The following is a 20,463-nucleotide window of genomic DNA, read 5'->3' as shown; positions in this document are numbered from 1 at the left end:
GCTACTTTGATGGAAAAATAAAAGTTATGATTTCTTAAAAGTCGGAAGGAGAAAACAAAAATGAAAAACTAAAATTGTCAGTGTCTTAATCAGAACTTCTCCCTCCCCATGGTCCTCCAGATGCCAGCAGCACGTGCTGAATTCATGTCACTTCCCCAAAACCTGCTGGGAAAGTTGTGTAGTTTTGCGGGGCTCCCCAGGGATTGCACAGAGTCCGTCCGCTGCACTCAGCTGGAAGACGCGGCTGAACTCTGCAAGAAGCCAGATAAGGAGGAAGAAAGTGAGTTCCGCTTCCTCGAGTAGCAGAGCAGCAAGTAGAGGAGTCGTGAGCGGCTGTTACCTGCCACCATCTGTGCCCGCAGCTCCTCCGCCCTCCTGCCGGGTGATGGAGACCTCCCGGAGATTCACCCGGAGCCTCCTGAAGCCGGGGACCGCCGCGGAGATCAGGCAGAGCGCCTCCAGAGCGGTGATCAAGGAGCAGCGCAGGGTGAGTCACACTACTTCTTTAAAGGGGCACTACACCTAATGTCATGTTCTGCCCGATCTTCACTGCTGGGCACAGGCTGTCCAATGGGAAGGGGTATTATGACTGTACTGTTACTGATAGCAATGCTGGTCCTCCAGGTGTTGTGAACAGGGATTAACATGGTTGATTTACAGGTAGAGTCATACAGTATGCTAGTTTTATGGAAGGTCAGGTGGCTGCTAAAGGCCAATGGCATCCTCTATCCAAAGAGAATACCTGCTGCGGGCGCGCTAAAGTGGCCGTACATCCTAGTGTATAAAGAGTGTGTCCATATTGGCATATTTTCTGCAACATTAGGGCGGTGTCACACGGCCATGTTTGAGCACGTTTTCGCACATGCAAAATCTGCGTGAGCTAAACACAGAGAATAGGACCGATTGATTTCATAAGATAAGGGCTTATTCACACATCGATATATCGGCTGAGTTTTCACGCTTAGCCGATATACGGTGTCCCTTTCTGCAGGGTGAGGAGGCTGCTGGGTCGGAAGCAGTGCACTGAGCATAATGGGAGGGGCGGGACAGGGTCGAGATAAGTTCCGCCATGTCCCGCCCCCTCCCATTGCAATTAGTGGCGAGGGGCAGAGAGGGGGCGGGAGCTCAGAGCACTGCTCCCGTCTCTTTCAGCCTCCTCCCCCTGCAGGGAGGGACACCGTATATCGGCCAGGCGTGAAAACCCAGCCGATATACGGATGTGTGAATAAGCCCTTAGGCTTTATTCACACGATCTTATATACGTAGCTATTGTAGCCGCGTCAAAAAAATCGCGACCCTCTGGTTTCCAATGTATTCAGATGAGCGGTTTTTAGGCAAGTAAAAACATTGCACTGGGAAAAATAGCACATTGGTGACTGAAAACCGCAACCGATTTTATACGTGGTGTGAAAATATAGGTTTTGCCCTGTCTTTTGCCAAGATACGCTGGAGGCTCCTATAGACTGCTATGGGAACTGGAAAAAAAAAGGAGGGGGAGGGAGTTTAGATACACCCAGCGCTGGGAAAAGAAGACAGCTGGCTCTATTTAACCAATTGAAGTCATTTTGAGGATTTCTGTTCACCGCGGAATTTCCGCGCTGCAGCGTATTTTTTTGCCGATATGTCACAACCACCCGTGTAAGTGGATGAGAAAACGCTAATTTAGATTGGGACTTGATCGCAGCTATTCTCCTTTCACGTGATATTTAGCGGCGATCGGCCAAGGATAAAAATGAACACAGTCGTGTGAAGAAGGCCTTAATCACATCAACGCAGTACTGCACATTTACAAGCCTTTTTATGACAGTTTCTGGAGTTTAAAAAAAAAATGCTAATTTTTGCGCAAGCAGGTACTTGGGCAAAATTGGATGACTTTTCTTCTTTCTTCGTCAACCCAAAACGTTTTTGAAAAGTGGGCAGGGCTTCTCAAGAGTGGGCAGGGCCGCCGTGGACCAACAGATTTATGTGTAAATACACCAGAAACTGATGTGAATTACCAGAAATGTACGCCAGGTTGGATAAGTGCATCGGGGGGACACTAATAAGCAGGCATCGAAAATTCCAGGCTTAGTGAATTTCTCCCAGTGTGAAAATAATCTGTAGTGTAAATTGACCTGTAGTGCATACTGGGATTTTTCACTAAAATCTACAGCTAATGTGTACAAAAATCCTAACATAAAAAATCGGATTTTCTGTGGATTTTGCTGGGTAATTGTGTGCAGTATTTTGGTGGGAAACAATAGGGACCAGGAGCTACTCGGGTTCAGCAGTGCAGGAATGGCATATTAGCTGTAAGGTATTACAGACTTGTTACATTTTTCAACTTTATGCGTAATCAAACTTTTTTTTAATTCCAAAAAACTCCTTTAGGCCTAATTCCCACGGGCAATTGCCCTGCAGCTATTAGGTTCTATTAAACCTAATAGCGCAATGCTCACGGTGCAGAATTCCATCGTGTAATTCCACACCGTGAAAGCATCCGTAATCATTCGCGGCATGGTCTATTTGCAGTCAATGGAAGCCGTCCGTCACGCAATCTTCCGCTGTAGCACAGTGGAAGACAGCGTGAAAACGCTTCCCTGCTCACCGCCGACCGCATCACATGACACTGCCGGCGCGTCATGCGCTCTACTGCGCATGCGCACCGAAGTATCATGCGGGACTTCGGGTGGCAGATCCGGAGATAAGTATGGGGTCTCTGGGGGGGGGGGGGGGGCGCCGTGACGGACTCCGCTGCGAAATTCCGCTTGTGGAGCCCATCACAGCCGTGGGCACTAGGCCTTAGGCTGGGTTCACACAGGGCGGACTTGCTGCAGAAATTCTGTGCAGAATTTCGCTGCGGCAAATTAGCCTATAGCCGCTAATCCCGGGTTTAGCCAGCCATGTGGACGGCCAATCCATTGCGGCAAAGCCGACAAAAGCCAGTGCTGCAGCACGGATTCCCTGGCCGCAGCATGTCTATTTTTTTTTTCCGTTGCAGCCGGGCTCCTCTCTATGAGAGCACTGGCCGCAATGGAAAAGCAAAACCGCTTTGAAGCTGCGCTTTCCGGCGGAAATCTTGCGTTTTTTCGCTGCAGCAAAACCGCAAGATTTCCAGTGGTATTCCGCCCTGTGTGAACCCAGCCTCAAACTTCCTTCAAAGTTATTGCCAATTCTATGGCCATTTAGGTGACAAGTATCACTCATTGCTGAAAGGACATTGACCATATGTAAATCTCCAAGTGGTTCTGTCATATGTGTGACTGTATGGATGAATGACACCACGCTGCTTCTGTTTTGTAAGTAATTCCAGTAAGGATGCCCTGTTAAAGGGGAAATCCAAAATATCAAGTCCATTTCGATAATACATTTAGACATGAGAAATTTCTGAGGGACTTTTCATAAGATCAGCCAACAATGTACAGGCTTGGGCAGGTTGGAATTAGCCTCTCTCCTACTCTCCCCACAATAAGTGGTGGCAGAGATCGCCTGCATATATAGACATCACCTGTCCAAATGCCCTGTTATGTTTGAGCAGCTCCAGCTCTGGGTAACCCTGCCTGCCCATGGATGGACATAGTGCTACAATAAGTAACAAGATGTAGCTTCCCTTGGACATAACTGCTGATTGTGGGCATGAGGAAGAGGATTGGATTTTCGTGTGTTTGGCTAAGACGAATTGCCCAAGGTTTGAGTTTCGCAACTAACCAAACTTTTTGCAAAGTTTGACCCTAAACAGGATTCAGCTGCTTCTGTTTACTCAACACAAGTCCCATTTCTGGTGTAATGTAGTATTTTAATGTCAATTGAAATATTTGGTGCAGTTATAACATGGGAATGGCCAGCTTTGTGCAGTGGTATCTACTTTTTCTTGCATACCTAAAATTTAAAAAAAAATCCCCCCCCCCCCTCAAAAAAGGGGGTTTGGTACCATGGTAGCCAGTAGAGCAAAGTGTGATTGTTCCCAGCAAGAGAAACCAAGTAATCTTGTAGATATGATACCTTTTAATGGCTAACAAAATTACATGATGTAACTGCAAGCTTTCAGGTCTTCCATCATTAGCCTGATGAAGGGCCGATAGAAGGGTGGCATTGACCACATATGCTTTTACAAAATAAATATACATTTGAGCTAATTAAATACATGCTGTAAAAAAACCGGAAGGAGCTTCTTCATAGATACACTTGGTAATAGTGTGAATGCAAAAGGGAAATGCTGTTTGCTTATCATGTAGTACCAGAAGGCAGTAATGTCAGTCCTGCTCACATATTTTACTACCAGTTACTGGAATAGTGTAACAAAATAATTGCATTTAAAGTATTAATGTGATTCAATGGGCCAAAAATATTTAACACAGACGATAAAGTAATGAATGTAGGGTTCACATTTTATCTAGTGCTCAATAATGTGGGGAGCGGGGGATATTTTACATCAGGGCTGTGCAAAATATTTTACAGGCTACTGCAAGAACTACACAGGGCAAACTTGCCTCACCATTAAACTTCCATAGCCTTTAGTAGAAGCAAACCCAAAAAGTCACATTCCAGTAGCAAATTGCTGTTCGCATTGGTTAGAAGTCCTGGTGTCACTTATTCACACAGTCCATGTGAAAAAGACAAAAGTACAGTATTGCAGTAATTTGACATAGAATACTTTGTTTGAAAGGAAATGCAGATCTTAAAGGGGTTTTCTGGGACTTTGTTGTTGATGACATATCCTAAGAATAGGTCATCAATAGTTGATTGTTGCTGGTCGACCTTTCGGGAACCCCCAGTGATCAGCTGATTTCTGACCAGCTGTCAGTGGGGACAGAGCTGGAAACTGACAATCTGTCCGCATGGCAGTTATCTGGGTTGGTACTTGCAGGCAGAGCTCCCATGAGCCAGAAGCTGTCAGCGCCATCCACATTACAGCAGCCTGGGTTGGTAATTGCAGCCACATCTGCCATCAGTGAGAGCTGTGCCTGCAATTACCAACCCAGGCAGCTGTCAATGCGGGCAGAGCTGTCATCTTCCAGCTCCTTCCACATTGATGGCAGGGCTGGGAACAGCTGATTGCTGGGGGTCTCGAGGGGTGGACGCCTGGTGATCAACTATTGATGACCTTTTCTGAGGATAACTTTTCAATACTAAAGTCCTGGAAAACCCCTCTAATTAACCATTGAAATTTTGTTTTTCTTTTTTATAGTACTATGCAAACTCCCTAAGTAAAGAAAATGCAGAATATTCATCTGCAGTCCTATGTAAGGGTACTTTTAAACAGGCTGATAGTCGCCCTGAGCGACTGTTGTCCTTTGTAAACCCAGGACCAAACAGGGCAAATGAGCGAGAATCTCTCACCTGTCCGAGTCTCTTGGTTTTCTGCTTACCTAAAAACCAAGTGACCGTCAGCCTGTGTAAACAGGCAGTTCATCTATGAATGACTGCCTGTTCACTCTGAATGGAGGTGGGCATTTGGAAAGATCTCCAGCCCACTCCACCTCCATTCAGTGAGCAGAGGAGTAATAATCATTCGGAGGGGTATTGGGTGATTAAGCGCCCGTCAGTTGTCCCATGTAAAAGTACCGTAAAAGCTCACATATTGTGATAAAAAAAAAGCTGATTGTTATCTTAAAAATGTGTGAAAACAAAGTTATTATGGCTGTGGATGGCAATACAAGTACTCCTCTATAAGGATCCTGTCATTAATACACAGACAAGTAAAGTTCCTCCATTGAATAACATTGACATTAGTAAAATACAGAAAAAGTCAGCAAATGTAAAATCTAGCACTTTATTCATAATAAATCATTTTTTTTAGGTTTCGACCTATTGCTTAGTTTATCTCTTCATTGTGTGCATAAGCGAGTTACGCCCCAGACACTTGGGTGCATCTGGCATTGGCAGTACATGGACGCCCATCAGTGTGCTGGCTGATATTCCCGTACACTACCTATTGCATGTGCTGTTCTCGTCCATGATGGATGGATAGGAATAGGACATGCAGCAATTTCCTGTATACAGACCATCGTTCATGTGAATAGCCTCATAGGTTATTAGTAAGTGAAGTGCTGTCCACGGTATATAAATCTGAATGGGCCCTAGTAGTACCGCGACAGAACGGCTCTTACTTAGGGCCTCTTCACAGGGGTGTATGCTCATCTACGCTCACCGCTACGAAGTGTAATTGCACATGACTGAGGTAAAAATCTTTTTTTCCCTATTTTTCAAACTCAATGCTATTCCGCGCGAGTTTGAAAAAAAAAATGGTAAGATAGGTCCTGCATTATCTAACTCCCGAGAATACCGCTAGTGAATACCATTATGTGGCCATCATCTTCACTGCCGCATAATGTGGCAAAATCACACCCATCTGTTTAAGCTCTGAGGCGCAATGCACACGGATGGATTTTTGCTGCGGAATCCGCAGCGGGTGCCTGGCTGTGGGTTCCACATTAATGCTCATCTATAGCATGCAATGTAAAATGATTCTGCCAAGCACATGAGTGGAAATCACTTGCGATTTCTGCTCACGGAGGAAGAATACCAGCATGCTTTATTTTGGTGCAGGACTCGCACATACAGCTTCCATTGCAGTCAATGGAAGTTGTCCAGCCCATGGCAATTTCAAAATCGCCACAAAACTGTGTCATCGCCGGTGCGACAGCGCGGGATTTACTGCTCTGCGCATATGCGTTGATGTGCTGGCTCGGCACATCAGCAGCAGAGAGAAGACAATCCGGACAGGTATGTGTGTGTGTTTGTGGGGGGGGGGGGGGTCTCTGGCCAGGCACAGGGTCTGATTCCGCTGCGAAATCGCACATGCAGAATCTGACCCAGCCATGTGGATGCAGCCTTAATTGCTTCAGAGGAGTCATTGCCACAGACCTGACACCCCAGCAAATAGCAGCCAGCCGGACATTTCCTCCTACAGCAGCCAATGTACCAGAATTTAGTATTATCAGGCTGCCAGTCAGATCAATAGGCACCCATGCAATACAGCCTTATCTAATGGATGAAATTAAAACATTTGTTTGTAAATGGAATAAATTCATATAAATATATTATTCTAAGCTGGATGCTAAATGTCACCAGCACGTTTATTAATAACGTATAATTTAGCCTTTTTAACCTCCCCTAGGACGAGTGTAATCAATGTCCTTGGGAATAGTTGCAGTATGTGAAGGACAGATTCCCATGTCACTAGAGCCATTCCCCCGTGTACGCTGCAGGAAGCAGATTCTCTGTTTACTCCACTACCAAAGATATGTAAAAAATGTTTTTGCAGGGTCACACAAACCAGGGAGATTTAAACACACATACAGCATATACTGAAAGCACAGTCAGCACACGCTTACAGATATATTGACGCGTATGAAAATAATTCATGTATAATGTACTCACTGGCTGGAACTGAGAGAAGACAGCAACCAGGGGATGTGCAGAAGGTAAGTGTCCTCCACTCTTGTGTTTGCATGGAGGGGGCTGTGGATGCTACTGTACAAGGACATGTGTGGATGGCACTTTGTGAAGACCATTTTGGTTGTCATCGTTTGATGGAGATATTGTAGTTTGCACTATATGGTGGGGGTATTGTGGTTTGTTTGTAGGTGCGGTTATTATAGTTTGCACTATTAGATGGGGGTATTGTGGTTTGCATTATATGATGAAGTTATTGTAGTTGCACTTTATGGTGAGGGTATTGTGGTTTATTTTATATAATGGGAGGTTTGTAGTTGCACTATATAATGGGGGTATTGCGGTTTACATTGTATAATGGGAGGTTTGTAGTTGCACTATATGATGGGGGTATTGCGGTTTGCATTGTATAATGGGAGGTTTGTAGTTGCACTATATGATGGGGGTATTGTGGTTTGCATTGTATAATGGGAGGTTTGCAGTTGCACTATGTGATAGGGTATTGCGGTTTTCATTGTATAATGGGAGGTTTGTAGCTGCACTACATAATGGGGGTATTGTGGTTTGCATTGTATAATGGGAGGTTTGTAGTTGCACTATATGATGGGGGTATTGCGGTTTACATTGTATAATGGGAGGTTTGTAGTTGCACTATATGATGGGGGTATTGTGGTTTGCATTGTATAATGGGAGGTTTGTAGTTGCACTATATGATGGGGGTATTGCGGTTTGCATTGTATCATAGGTTTGCAGTTGCACTATATGATAGGGTATTGCGGTTTGCATTGTATAATGGGAGGTTTGTAGCTGCACTACATAATGGGGGTATTGTGGTTTGCATTGTATAATGGGAGGTTTGTAGTTGCACTATATGATGGGGGTATTGTAGTTTGCTTTGTATGTTGGGTATTGTGGTTGATCAGGTATGCTGCAAGGCTTTGGGTCACTCCTGCCCACTAATGTCTTTCTGTCTATCTGTGTAGTTCCACTCACAGTGATTTCCAGCATGTTGAGATTCCTGTACATTGTAGTACAAATATATAGATATCTAAAAGGAAACAATATGTAAACAACTCAAGAGAAATAGATAAGTTGCTCACATCCACATCAGATCCTTAGGCCTCATTCACATATCCATAAGCGTAAAATGCTGCATGGATCATGCCTGCACATGACAGTTATCTCACGCGCGCAGTCATGTGCAGTGTGACTTGTTTATTTTTTTCCTAATTTTAATTCTCCACTCTGTTTCATAGCGGCGTTGCGTATGCATCGTCACCTATATGCAATATATTTCGTATTGAAAGTCATAACAAAACCTTGATTTCCATGTTTTGTTTTTTTTAATCTAGCATGATTCTCACGCAACATTACTATGCATGAGAAAAGATAGGCCTTACTCTATTTTTCTCCCACATAGTTTTTCTACATGTGAGAAAAAATAGGGCAGGACCTATCTTCCCCCTTTTTTTTCTTACCGCATACAATAGCGCTATAGGTACTTCTCTGCCAAATGTTACACTTATATGTACTGTGTATTGTTTAAATTGGGCGCAAAAGTGGCCATACACTTTTGATAGCTGCCAGGTGAATGCTCATTGAGTCAAACGCTACCCCCTGCCCCGCCCTAGATACCCCATACACATGCACATTCAGCTTGGCTGTGTTTTCAATGGGAAAAGGGGAATAAGTTGCTGCCAGACTTTCCTGACAACAGCTTGTCTCCTACGGGAACACAGGATTGGGTGTGTTGAAACATGCTTGATCCTTCTTTATCCCAACATCTGCCGTCAGGAGAGAGTCGGGACATCCTCATACTTAGTATATCAACATGAATAAGATTGACCAGACTCGAAGTCCACAGACAAGACCACCAAAGTAAAAAATACCAGTGCTGGAATATCTTCTGTAGGATGTCCAAGGGTTATTCGTCCATGGTTTTTAACCACGTTTCATCTCCATAGTGGAGCCATTTTCATGCTTTAAAATGTCTTCAATGAAAAGCTGAAAAGTTGCTATAAAAACCAATAGTGAATAAACCTTGTAAATCTCACATTAGATGTTGGAGTGCTACTACTTTAAAAAAATTTTTGGGGCCATATATACAGGGCTCAAGAGTCAGAGAATTGGTCTTCCGCAAAAGGGAGTGGAAGGCATTAGGCACCTTCAGTATAAAGAGTTGTTGGAAGGCAGGGCGGTTACCAGGCAGAAATGTAAGCAACTTGGGGTGCTCTGGATCCACATGATGCTTGGGTCTTGCGAAACATCACTCGATCACATCTTCTGTTTGACCGCCAACTTTATTGAATGGTGTCTGGAACAATTCAACATCAAGAGGCAATATTTGCTTTGGAAAGGATTCACTTGAAACAGCTGTTTCCAGTTTCTCTGCCTAATCTGTGTGGTAGAGTTGACTTTCACTCTTTAGGCATTGTGTCTTTCTTTCTTAAGATGCCCAACGCTAGAATCGCTCTTTCACTGCGTACTCTCTGTACAGCCCAAAAGCTCAAACTCCTCCCTCTTATATAGCAGCAGTACGGCTCTGACTCCACCTCGCAACAAGTGACTCTTCTCTCAAACGGAAAATGGCGCCTTAACAATTAAAGGCAAAGTAGTTTAGTAATAAAACTTAAGGTGCTTTTACACGCAATGATTATCATTCAGATTCCCACGATCCAGCAAGAATCTGAACAATTATCTTCAATATAAATGCATGCACCGACTGAACGGCGAACGTGAACTCTTTCACTTCCCATTCTTTGCCTAATTTTTGCATGCAGAAAACTGAACTACATATCGTTCTGTGTAAGCAGGAACTCATTCACGTCTTCTAAATGAATGCCCATTTACTGTGAATTAAGGCAGGCAGACCAGAACGATCACCGGCCTCTCTCCACCTCCATTCAATACCTTACCTCCATTCAGTCAGCAATGCTCGTTTCTGTGTAAAAGTGTAACGCCCCAAATGAACTCCCTGAAGGTATGGCCAGAGGCCTAAACTTTGTCACGGTGACGCCACACTCTAGTTGTACACTCCGGATGATGGCACAGAAATAATGGAGACAAGTCCAGTTTAGTTTAGTAATCTGAGAGTGAGCAGATTTACTAACTTTGGTATTTTGCAACAACGGGTTAACTTTACAATTCTCTGAAGACGTATTTAGAGTAGGTATTCAAGAATACAGTATTGTAGAGTTTATGATACTCTAATTTCAACGCTCTGTCTTATTTTCCTGAAGATTTGATTTGTTAGACAATTTCCCTACTAGTAAATCCAGATGAAACAATTAAGTTAGACTTGACTGTAGGATTTCATGAAGCAGAGGGACAAGTGGCTGTGTGGCTAATCCTGGCTTTAACTTCACCGGGTAGCTATAACTCACTGTAAATGAAGATGGACCTCTTAAAGGATCTTCTGTGTACTCTGCTGTAAGATGCCAAGGGAGCTGGTTTGATCACCACACTCTACCTTGGGAAACGATAATTGCTGGAATACTCCTCCTCACCAACTACAGAACTGCAACCTCTCCTCACTCGCTCCTGGCTGAGTCTGCCTAACTGCTCTGCATCACTTCCTTTTATTTTCTCTCCCCCACACTCTTGCATAGGGACTTGTATATCCGCTTCCTGCCCTTGGGTTCTGCACCAGTAAGATTAAACCTGACTGTCAGCCAATGAGAGGCCAGCTGACATCAGGACTGAGCTCTATGTTTAGAGCAGAAGGGAAGACACAGGGTCTCTCCCACAGACGGCACCTTCTGGATACAGGGATGGCATCCAGACAGGTGAGACAGGACAAGTGTACCGTGAATTTTCTGTAGTACATGGTGGGCCACTACAAAAGCACAGGAGTGATTATTGCTGGGACAGACTGTCGGGCATCTGTTGCCCGACAGGCCTTCCCATGAAAAGCGCCTTTACAATAAAAGGAAACAATATTGTAACAAGTGTAAACACTTTAAGGAGATTGCCTCACCCCGTTACACATACTTATTAGATAGCCACCTAGTCCTGATGAAATTGGTGGGTTCAACAAACATTTGCCTAAGATTTATGGGTATGAGTCTGTTCTGAGGTCCACTGATAATGTGGACCTCTAGAAACTCTTTGTAGCACCTAATTACAACCATGACAGAATGCAGTATGTGCAGATGCTCCCGAGATACTCCTCATGTGCTCCTGTTGAAACTTTATGTCCTTATGGTTCTACTTATTAACAAAATAAATTTCTAATAAACCTTTCTTAGGATGCTAGAATCTCTCATTTTAGCTTCAGGCACACATCTTTCCGACATCTGTCTGAAATTCTTGATCTGGTTAAGTTCTTTAGCATCTTCAGTTGGAGACATGCCATTTCCTATCAGGAGATGAGAAAGCAAGAGATGAAGTAAGACTTGATTTCTTACATACAGATGACAGAGATCTGTGTGTGATAGTTTATAGGAAGTGTTTGATTGTGAGGCTTGAGGAACATACTAATAGTAGACCATATAAAAGACAATATTTACATTACATTTAGGTCCAGCATTAAAGTGTTATTCAGCTCTAACAAATTTTTGGAAACTTGTTCTGGGTGATTGAAAAACATTAAAAAAGCCATATTCACCTCAACCGCTCCCCTACTGCTCACGTTTTACTAGTACCTTGTCCCACACTGCACTCTGCTTCCTTCTGCAGTGATGATGTCACCAACACCACAGACTCGTGACAACTGCAGTCAATCACTGGCTCATATCAACTGGTGATTAGCTACAACACTCACACGTCCCATAGTTGGGTTGACATAGTTGCTGTAGTAAGAAGTGGAGAGCAGAGGTGGACCAGGTACTGGTAGAACAGGACGATGGTAGATCGGGAGAGGTGAGTATGACTTTTCCCATGTTTTCCATGACCCTGAGCAAGTTTCACAAATATTTGTGGGATAGATAACAGAGGGGGGCAATGTAGGACAAATAAAGATACCCACTGTAACAAGTGTAATATCTGTGGACTCCTCAGGCAAATGGTGGTATTCAAACTAGAAATCTCCTTTAACACTCCAAATGATTTCCCATTGATTTTAGGGTTTTTTTCTGATGGCAAATGCCTTCTGTAGGCTTTAGATGGACTTGATTCTGTCAGGTTTCTGTTGTTTTGGCTGCAACATTGTTACAGTGCGACAGGCTGCAACACATCGGCGCGTGTGCCCTGTCATTTATCGCTCATTGTTGTGGCGCCTGATTGGTCGGTGGAGACATTGGCTGGCTGGGAAAACAATCGGCCTTTAATGTAGTACATAAATTCCGTCCTTTCTCTCCGAGGGGGCTGGTTATTCCTCTGTTAGTGAAGTTCTGGTCCAGTAATTATCTACCTGGTGTCTTCTTTTGTTATAATGATGTCCCATCTGCTTCCTAAGCTGTTTGTATGATTGGTTTTACCATCTTTTGATATTCATACCTTTATCCATCTAGGGATAGTTTAAGCAGCCCCCAGGTTCCGGTCATAGGGTTGCCCTCATCAGGGTGATTGCCCCACTTTAGGCAAGGTTTTCTGTATTAGTACATTAGGGATTTTTCCCTTTTCCCCATTGTTTAGTTTTGTTGTTGATCCTTTTGGTTCTCCAAGTTTTTACAAGTATATATCCATCTTTTTGTACAAAATCACGTCTGATACGGATGACGTGTTTAGGTGTCCAGCTCAGACATAACAGATGATATGCTACAATATCCTTCCCAATCAAAGGAAATGAGACGGATCAATGGGATCTTGGGGATATGTTTTCCTACTGTTTAAATATGTTAATAATGGAAGCTTTCACATATTTCTATGTTTCCTGTTGACTGATTGGACCTAACATGAGCCCGTGTGCTATGCAGCTGCAAGCTATTGTTAGAGTAAATTGGAACTTCTGGTGACTGCTTCAGTGCATGTAGTTGCATATTAGCAAGTGGTAGTTACCCATATAGGAAATGAAGCTGTTGTTTATCAGTGTCAAGTACGCCATCTCTAATATGTTCAATATGATCTTCAAGACAAGGAAAAATTCTTATATTCTACAACAGTATATTATAATAGTATACCTACAAGAGCATAATTTACATCACTTTGGGTCACTTTTTATGTGTTTGAAGCTTTTGCATTGGTTGCTGTGTCTTTCAATTACTTTATTATGGGCTGCGCTAAACATGAAAATACAGTTGTGAATGATCTGTGATCTAAAAGTATGTTATTCAGATGCATATCAGGAAGGGTATCGTTTCTCTTTAACCCCTTAAGGACATGGCCTATTTTGACCATAAGGATGCAATGATTTTTGGGTGATTTTTACCTCCACTTTTCAAAAGCCGTAACCTTTTTTTTTACAAACACTTGTGTGAGAGTGGCTTTAGTAATCACTGTCCCCTTAGAAGTACATAAGGCTGTTTTCACATCTGTGTTGAGGTTCTGTCACAGATGTGTATCGGCGTTCGGGGGTCCCAAACAACCATCCCATGATGAGGTGATTGGGAGCTGTCCAGATATTACAGAAGCCAGGAGCCTTCCGAAGGCCCCCAGGGCTGCAATGAATGATCGCCTATCAAGACGTGTCTGGCACTTCTTGAGGGATTGCTGGTCAGAATTCAGTATAATGCAATACTGTAGTATTGCATTACACTGTATGATTGATTAAATGATGGCAAATTCAAGAAAATTATAAGATCATAAAAAATCTTAAATTTGAAATAAAACCTTTTCCCATCCTCATATTAAAAAATAAAAAAAGGGAAATTTAAAAATGATATCACTGCACTTGTGAAAGTCCAGAATATAATAATATCACATTATTGGTCCTGCACAGTGAATGCTGGCAGAAAAAAATATACACAATGCCAGAACTATGTTTTTTTTCTTTTCCCCATCTCCAAGAAAAAATTGAATAAAAAGCGATAAAAAAGCTGTATGTACCTCAAAATGGTATAAATAAAAGCTACAGGTCCCCATATAAAGAATGAGCTCTACAAACTCCAAAGTTATGCATCTTGAAAGAAAGTGATAGAAAAGGTTTCTTTTAAGCAGCAATACATTGAAAAGTTATATAACTTTATTCACCGGCACAGTGAATGCGAACGATTTAGGGAGTGAACGAGCCAACGATTTATCCACCCGTACAAACAGGCTGTCCGAGCGAACAAGCGAACTCTGACATCATTGGCTTATGTGCACGATATACCGTTAGGCATAAAAGCACCTTAACAATTTAGTAGCCTCTTGTCTATTGACTTTCTCTTTACAGTACATGATTGTTTGTATCAGGGAGTCGGCAGATTGCAAAAAAACTATATAGTGTTGTGTCAAATGGTTAAACTGCATCCATTACAAATGTATTCAGGCAGATTTTATCTATGTGCTGGACTACTTGTAATAAATAGCAGAGCTAAAAGCCGTGACTTGGATGGAACATCTATAACATCGAATTATTGCAAACACTAGGAATTACTATAAAGATGGCAAATCCATCATTTGGCTAAAGACATGATCATTAATCCCTGGCTTTATGTTACAGTAACCTCACATGCTGCAATGGCCTTGTTGCTCAGTCTGTTTTACACTATTACCCTGACAGATTTAGTGACAGTAAAGCACTTCTTCCTTGCATTTAAGTCACAAAGTGACAGCTAAGTCTTCTTCACGGATCCTGCGACTGGATGGAGCGATACAATTATGATACCATTGCTGTGTGCTGCTGTAAGGTTTACATACAGGGGCCGATTAACTGCTCCCCCTTGTATTTCTGCTTTTCCATCTTCATTAGGACCCTTGTTCTACCAGCTTCTTTTATGTTTCCAGCTGGATATGGCGAGGGTCACATAAGGACACTGGGCGAATTTACTAATAAAATTCTATCATAAAGCTTGCCAAAAAAAAATCGAAAGGGGCAAAATTCTTTATTTCTGCATCACATTGTGCCACACGATGCATCTGAGACCCCTGTTGTATTTGTATAGGGACAATTGTATTACAGAGACAATACTTGATTTATGGGACGATTTGTTGCCAATTGCACCAATCACAGCATTTTTATTGCTCCTCTTGCAAACAAGTGTAAAGTATCTTTATAGCTGCTTTATATCTGGCTATTACATATACTTTATGTTCCTTATAAAACATTCAGAGCATTACTTTTTCAGCTTGTCCTTTATTGCTTCACTCTTTATGGTTTAATAGTAGAACATAAGCTCCTACACCCTGAAAAATCATGTTTTTGGAGCAGATTTTTTTCTTTAAATTATTTCTTCAAGAAATCTTACAGTCAGTGAAGTTTTGCAATCAGCTTGATAAAAGAAGCAGAAACCCAAGGGCACAATATACACTGTGTACTGCTATACGATCCGTACAACGGTACTGGACAACCATTACACTTCTAAACTTTTAGACCCTGGTTTGTATCATAAATAATGTTAGAAACATACCGTAAGGTCTCTTGCACATGGTGCGTGTAAAGGCCCCATTTGTTGGTGAGTGGGGAGTAATAGGACTCCCGTAGAGGTGCATGCAAACACTGTGCCATTGTATGCCTCAGATTTCATACAGAGATATACAGAGTATTTTTCTATTGGATTCACACAGAAATAAATCATGGCATACTCTGGCACACTTACATTCAATTTAAGGCCAGCCTCACTTACGTATGGTGTGCAGGAGTAGCAACTGCAATTGGCTAGGGCTAATCCGGAGTCAGAAGCATTCCTCTACAAGCTGCGGTACAGAACCCTATTCCAATTGGTCTCCATAGCAAAGCAGATCGTATGAGGTCCTCTTGCGATGGTAGTCCTCTTATGGATTCCGCTGCAGAAAGATATTGATCCCGGTCTATTGCTTATGTTGGACACTCCAGACAATTCCTTCTCCCACAGCTGCTATTCTTACAATGTGCTGTGTTGCACAGCCAACTTTTAATATCGTGCTCTATGGAACACTTGTTACAGCTGCAATTCTACCTGTGGTGCAGCATAAATTTCTTTTATAGTGCTAACATCATCTTACCCAGAGAGCAAGCTCAGGTTCATAGCTCCATGATTTGGCACATGCAATAATTTGGTGCAACTTTTGCGCATCTCATAGTCTATACCCAAGGCAATCCTGTAACCCTTTAGGATATCCCCTTACACTCCACTGAATGTCATATGCTTGGAAAGATGGCTCCTAGAGAAGAATATATCTGAGCATAGCCAGTAGGGTTTAATGCACAAGTCTCTTCCCTGTACAGGACTTATTATAGTAAAATTGTGTTTGTAAAATACTTGGACAGTAAGATAGTAAATAGTAAGAACATGGAGCATCACTCCGCTCTGCTAGGTCTGTCCTACATGGCGACTAGCATAGGAATGCATTGAAACACAAAAAGTCTTATGAAACGGTCATGTGTTCATTACCGTCAGTTTCTTTTAACAGTTAAAAGTTTGTCTCAAGAAGTGCAATATAATCATGAAGATAGATGGATCCAGCTTCACAGGATATAAGGATTGATACCTTTATAGTAGCCATAAAAAGATCACAACCATATACAAGAGAAATCACTGATTGGTCCAACCCCCTGCTCAGTGCAGGATCACTACATCATCCCAGACAGATGTCTGTCCAGCCTTTGTTTGAACATTTTCATTGAAGGAGAACTCACCACCTCCTGTGGTATCCTGTTCCACTCATTGATCACCCTCACTGTCTAAGAGTGCCTACCCACTTGCGATTTTTTTTCCTGTGATGTTTTGCGTTTTTTCTCAAGAGCAATTAGTATAGAATGTGTTCTTGTCCATCTGGGGTTTTTTTTCTGTTTCGTGGGGTTTTTTCACATAGGAACAGTCAGTTGCATATGTCTCCTTATTTTTCTCTTAATGCACCCATGATTGTCAATGGAGGGCTGCAAAAAACGCCGTGGAAAATGCGCAAAAACCGCGTGAAAACGCCGCATTTTTCACGCGCGAAAATCGGCAACACAAGTGGGTAGGCGCCCTACTATCTATTTTGTTTCTCCTCCCTTTCAGTTTCATCCCATTGCTTCTAGTCTTTGCTTGTACAAATGAGAATAGCGCTTGTGACCACCAATTAGAACCACAAAACGGAGGTCACATGTGTAAAGCTAAACATTCAATATGCAGTGTATTGTGTCCATGATTTAACTCTTGCATTAATATCAACCATCAATTTGACATATAAATATTAAAACATTCAAGGCAGAACATATTAAAGGGGTTGTCCCGCGAAACAAAGTGGGTCTATACACTTCTGTATGGCCATATTAATGCACTTTGTAATGTACATTGTGCATTAATTATGGGCCATACAGAAGTTATCAGAAATTTTTCACTTACCTGTTCCGTTGCTAGCGTCCTCGTTTCCATGGAGCCGCCTAATTTTCAGCATCTAATGGCCAAATTAGACGCGCTTGCGCAGTCCGGGTCTTCTTCTTTTCTCAATGGGGCTCCGTGTAGCTCCGTGTAGCTCCGTGTAGCTCCGCCCCGTCATGTGCCGATTCCAGCCAATCAGGAGGCTGGAATTGGCAATGGACCGCACAGAAGCCCTGCGGTCCACCGAGGGAGAAGATCCCGGCGGCCATCTTCACCAGGTAAGTAAGAAGTCACCGGAGCGCGGGGATTCAGGTAAGCGCTGTCCGGTGTTCTTGTTTAACCCCTGCATCGGGGTTGTCTCGCGCCGAACGGGGGGGCTGTTGAAAAAAAAAAAAAACCCGTTTCGGCGCGGGACAACCCCTTTATTAAGGGATACCAATATGACAAATACAGCTGTTGAACTAAAAAATATTTGTTTTTCAACATTAAAACAATATATCCAAAAACACAGATGTTGTAAAAAATATATGAAAATGAATACAGAAATATTAAGAATCATGATGATACATAAATTCACTTCTTAAATTGAAGCCAGATGGAATCGGAGTATTCAGATGAAATGTTCAAGAAGCTTCCTGGTATAAAAGGTTCTGTAGGAGAGCACTACCTCTGTATTAACTCTTTATATGCCATAAATGTGCATGTGTTCTGACCTATAATGAACATCAATAAAATATTTGAAAGCATTAGAGGCATTATATCCTGAGGGTGTGGAAACATCATTAATATGCCCCAGCATACGTATTTTTAGCCTTCTGCTACTGCTCCCTATATGCATTTTTGAACATGCTACACATTCTATGACATAGACTACAGTATTGCATTAATAAATCCGTTAATCTGATGACACTGATTATGAGTTGTGAGATACTTTACATTGCTATGCCACTGTGCATGTTTTGCATGGCCACGACACTTAAAAAAAACGGAAGTGTGAAGCCATGTATATTTTTTTCTAATTAGAGACAATATTATAGGAGACAGAGAATTGGCTAGTGTCGGAGCGCTGCGATAGACAACACGATGGCCCTTCTGAAGTATCCTCCTCAACATCTTGTCCTCCTATAAAATCAAGAGATAGTTTAAAAACAAAATTTTTAATTTGCCCAAATTGGGGGCTGTATTGTAAAACCAACACTAGACTAGATGAATAATTTATCCTATGTTGAGCATCACTTGTATATAGAAGATCAGATTGCCATGTATTATTCATGACTAGAGATGAGCGAGCATACTCGTCCGAGCTTGATGCTCGTTCGAGTATTAGGGTGCTCGAGATGCTCGTTACTCGAGATGAGCACCACGCGGTACTCGTCTCGATTAAACGAGCACTGACCATTGAATTCAATGGAGCCGGCAATACAGCCGGCTCCATTGAAAGCAATGGGCTGCCGGCGATCGCGGAATGAATTGTCGGGAAGGGCAGGGACCAATCTGATTGGTCCCGCTGAGCCAATGAGAAGCAGCAGTCACTCACCCATTCATAAATTCATGAATGGGTGTGTGAGTGAGATCTGCCTCTGATTGGTCAGGCTGTGACCAATCAGAGGCAGCTCATTCAGCAGGCGGGGATTTTAAATCCCCGGCTGCTGAATACTACAGAGAGCAGTTCAGGAGAACTGCCGCCGGCCGCGCTGAACTCCGTCTGCCGGGACTAGGTGAGTATATATATTTTTTTTTATTTTTACACATTTCTGGATGAATTGCAGGGAAGGGCTTATATATTTAAGCCCTTCCTGACAATTCATCCCGCGATCGCCGGCAGCCCATTGCTTTCAGCCGGCTCCATTGAATTCAATGGGCTAACATCGTTCTTCTCTTCCACAGCTGTTACAGCTGTGGCAGAGGAGAACGATCTTTATGCTGACAGTGCGGGGGGGGGGGGTCTCACTCTTGCCACTATTGTGGCTTAATAGTGGGACCTGGGAACTTGAGATGCAGCCCAACATGTAGCCCCTCGCCTGCCCTATCCGTTTCTGTGTCGTTCCCATCACTTTCTTGAATTGCCCAGATTTTCACACAAGGAAACCTTAGCGAGCATCGGCGATATACAAAAATGCTCGAGTCGCCCATTGACTTCAATGGGGTTCGTTACTCGAAACGAACTCTCGAGCATCACTGAAAGTTTGACTCGAGTAACGAGCACCCGAGCATTTTGGTGCTCGCTCATCTCTATTCATGACGTGCCTTGCACATCATTAACGCATATAAAGTGGCTAGCCTCTATCGTGATTAAATTTTTCTGCCACACCAAAAAATACAGTATATCTGGCATATCGGCTAGCCACCAAGAAAATATACTTTTCTTTTCACCAAGACATTACTAAATTGGCAAGGGAAGTTAAATATTTAGTCCCCATAGAAGTACCTCGTATTTTGAGGTAAAAGTGGTTACAACTGAAAAAATTGTCCTTGGATAAAGCAATGATGGCTTAATACATTTCAACAAATGAAAATGAACTATACTTACCCAGATGGTGATCAAGTGCAAGAATTGGAAACTTATGAGGAATTGAGGTATACAGCTAAGTTATATAACATGATAGCCAAGTGTACTCACTTGACCAAACTTGAGCTGGCTATGTTTTTTCTTGTCCCAGGAAGACAATCCCTTTTCATTTGCTCTATTGGGACATATGGATGTCATAGAGTAGGACTCCCCGGTGTGAGCCGAACAGAATGGCTTCCATTCTGGTGGACTTGAGTTGTCCTTCTTTTCCAA

General features: G+C 42.7%; 1 protein-coding gene across 2 annotated transcripts in view; it reads left to right on the top strand.

Moving 5' to 3' along the window:
* Positions 1-342: 342 nt before the first annotated feature.
* The window catches only part of DOCK10 (dedicator of cytokinesis 10), a 300,069-nt gene continuing 279,948 nt past the window's right edge, over positions 343-20,463 (top strand). Inside the window, exon 1 of one of the 2 annotated variants that reach the window (XM_066599568.1) lies at positions 343-487. In XM_066599568.1, coding sequence (XP_066455665.1) covers positions 386-487 — 102 coding nt within the window. In that variant the 5' untranslated portion in view covers positions 343-385. Of the gene's footprint in view, positions 488-7,339; positions 7,407-20,463 lie in introns of those variants that run through there. The other variant, XM_066599587.1, reaches the window with a different exon arrangement.

The sequence above is a fragment of the Eleutherodactylus coqui genome, chromosome 1 (assembly GCF_035609145.1).
Source record: "Eleutherodactylus coqui strain aEleCoq1 chromosome 1, aEleCoq1.hap1, whole genome shotgun sequence".
Lineage (NCBI taxonomy): Eukaryota > Metazoa > Chordata > Amphibia > Anura > Eleutherodactylidae > Eleutherodactylus > Eleutherodactylus coqui.
The sequence above is the reverse complement of the archived record's forward strand: the minus strand, read 5'-3'. Positions and strand labels throughout refer to the sequence as shown.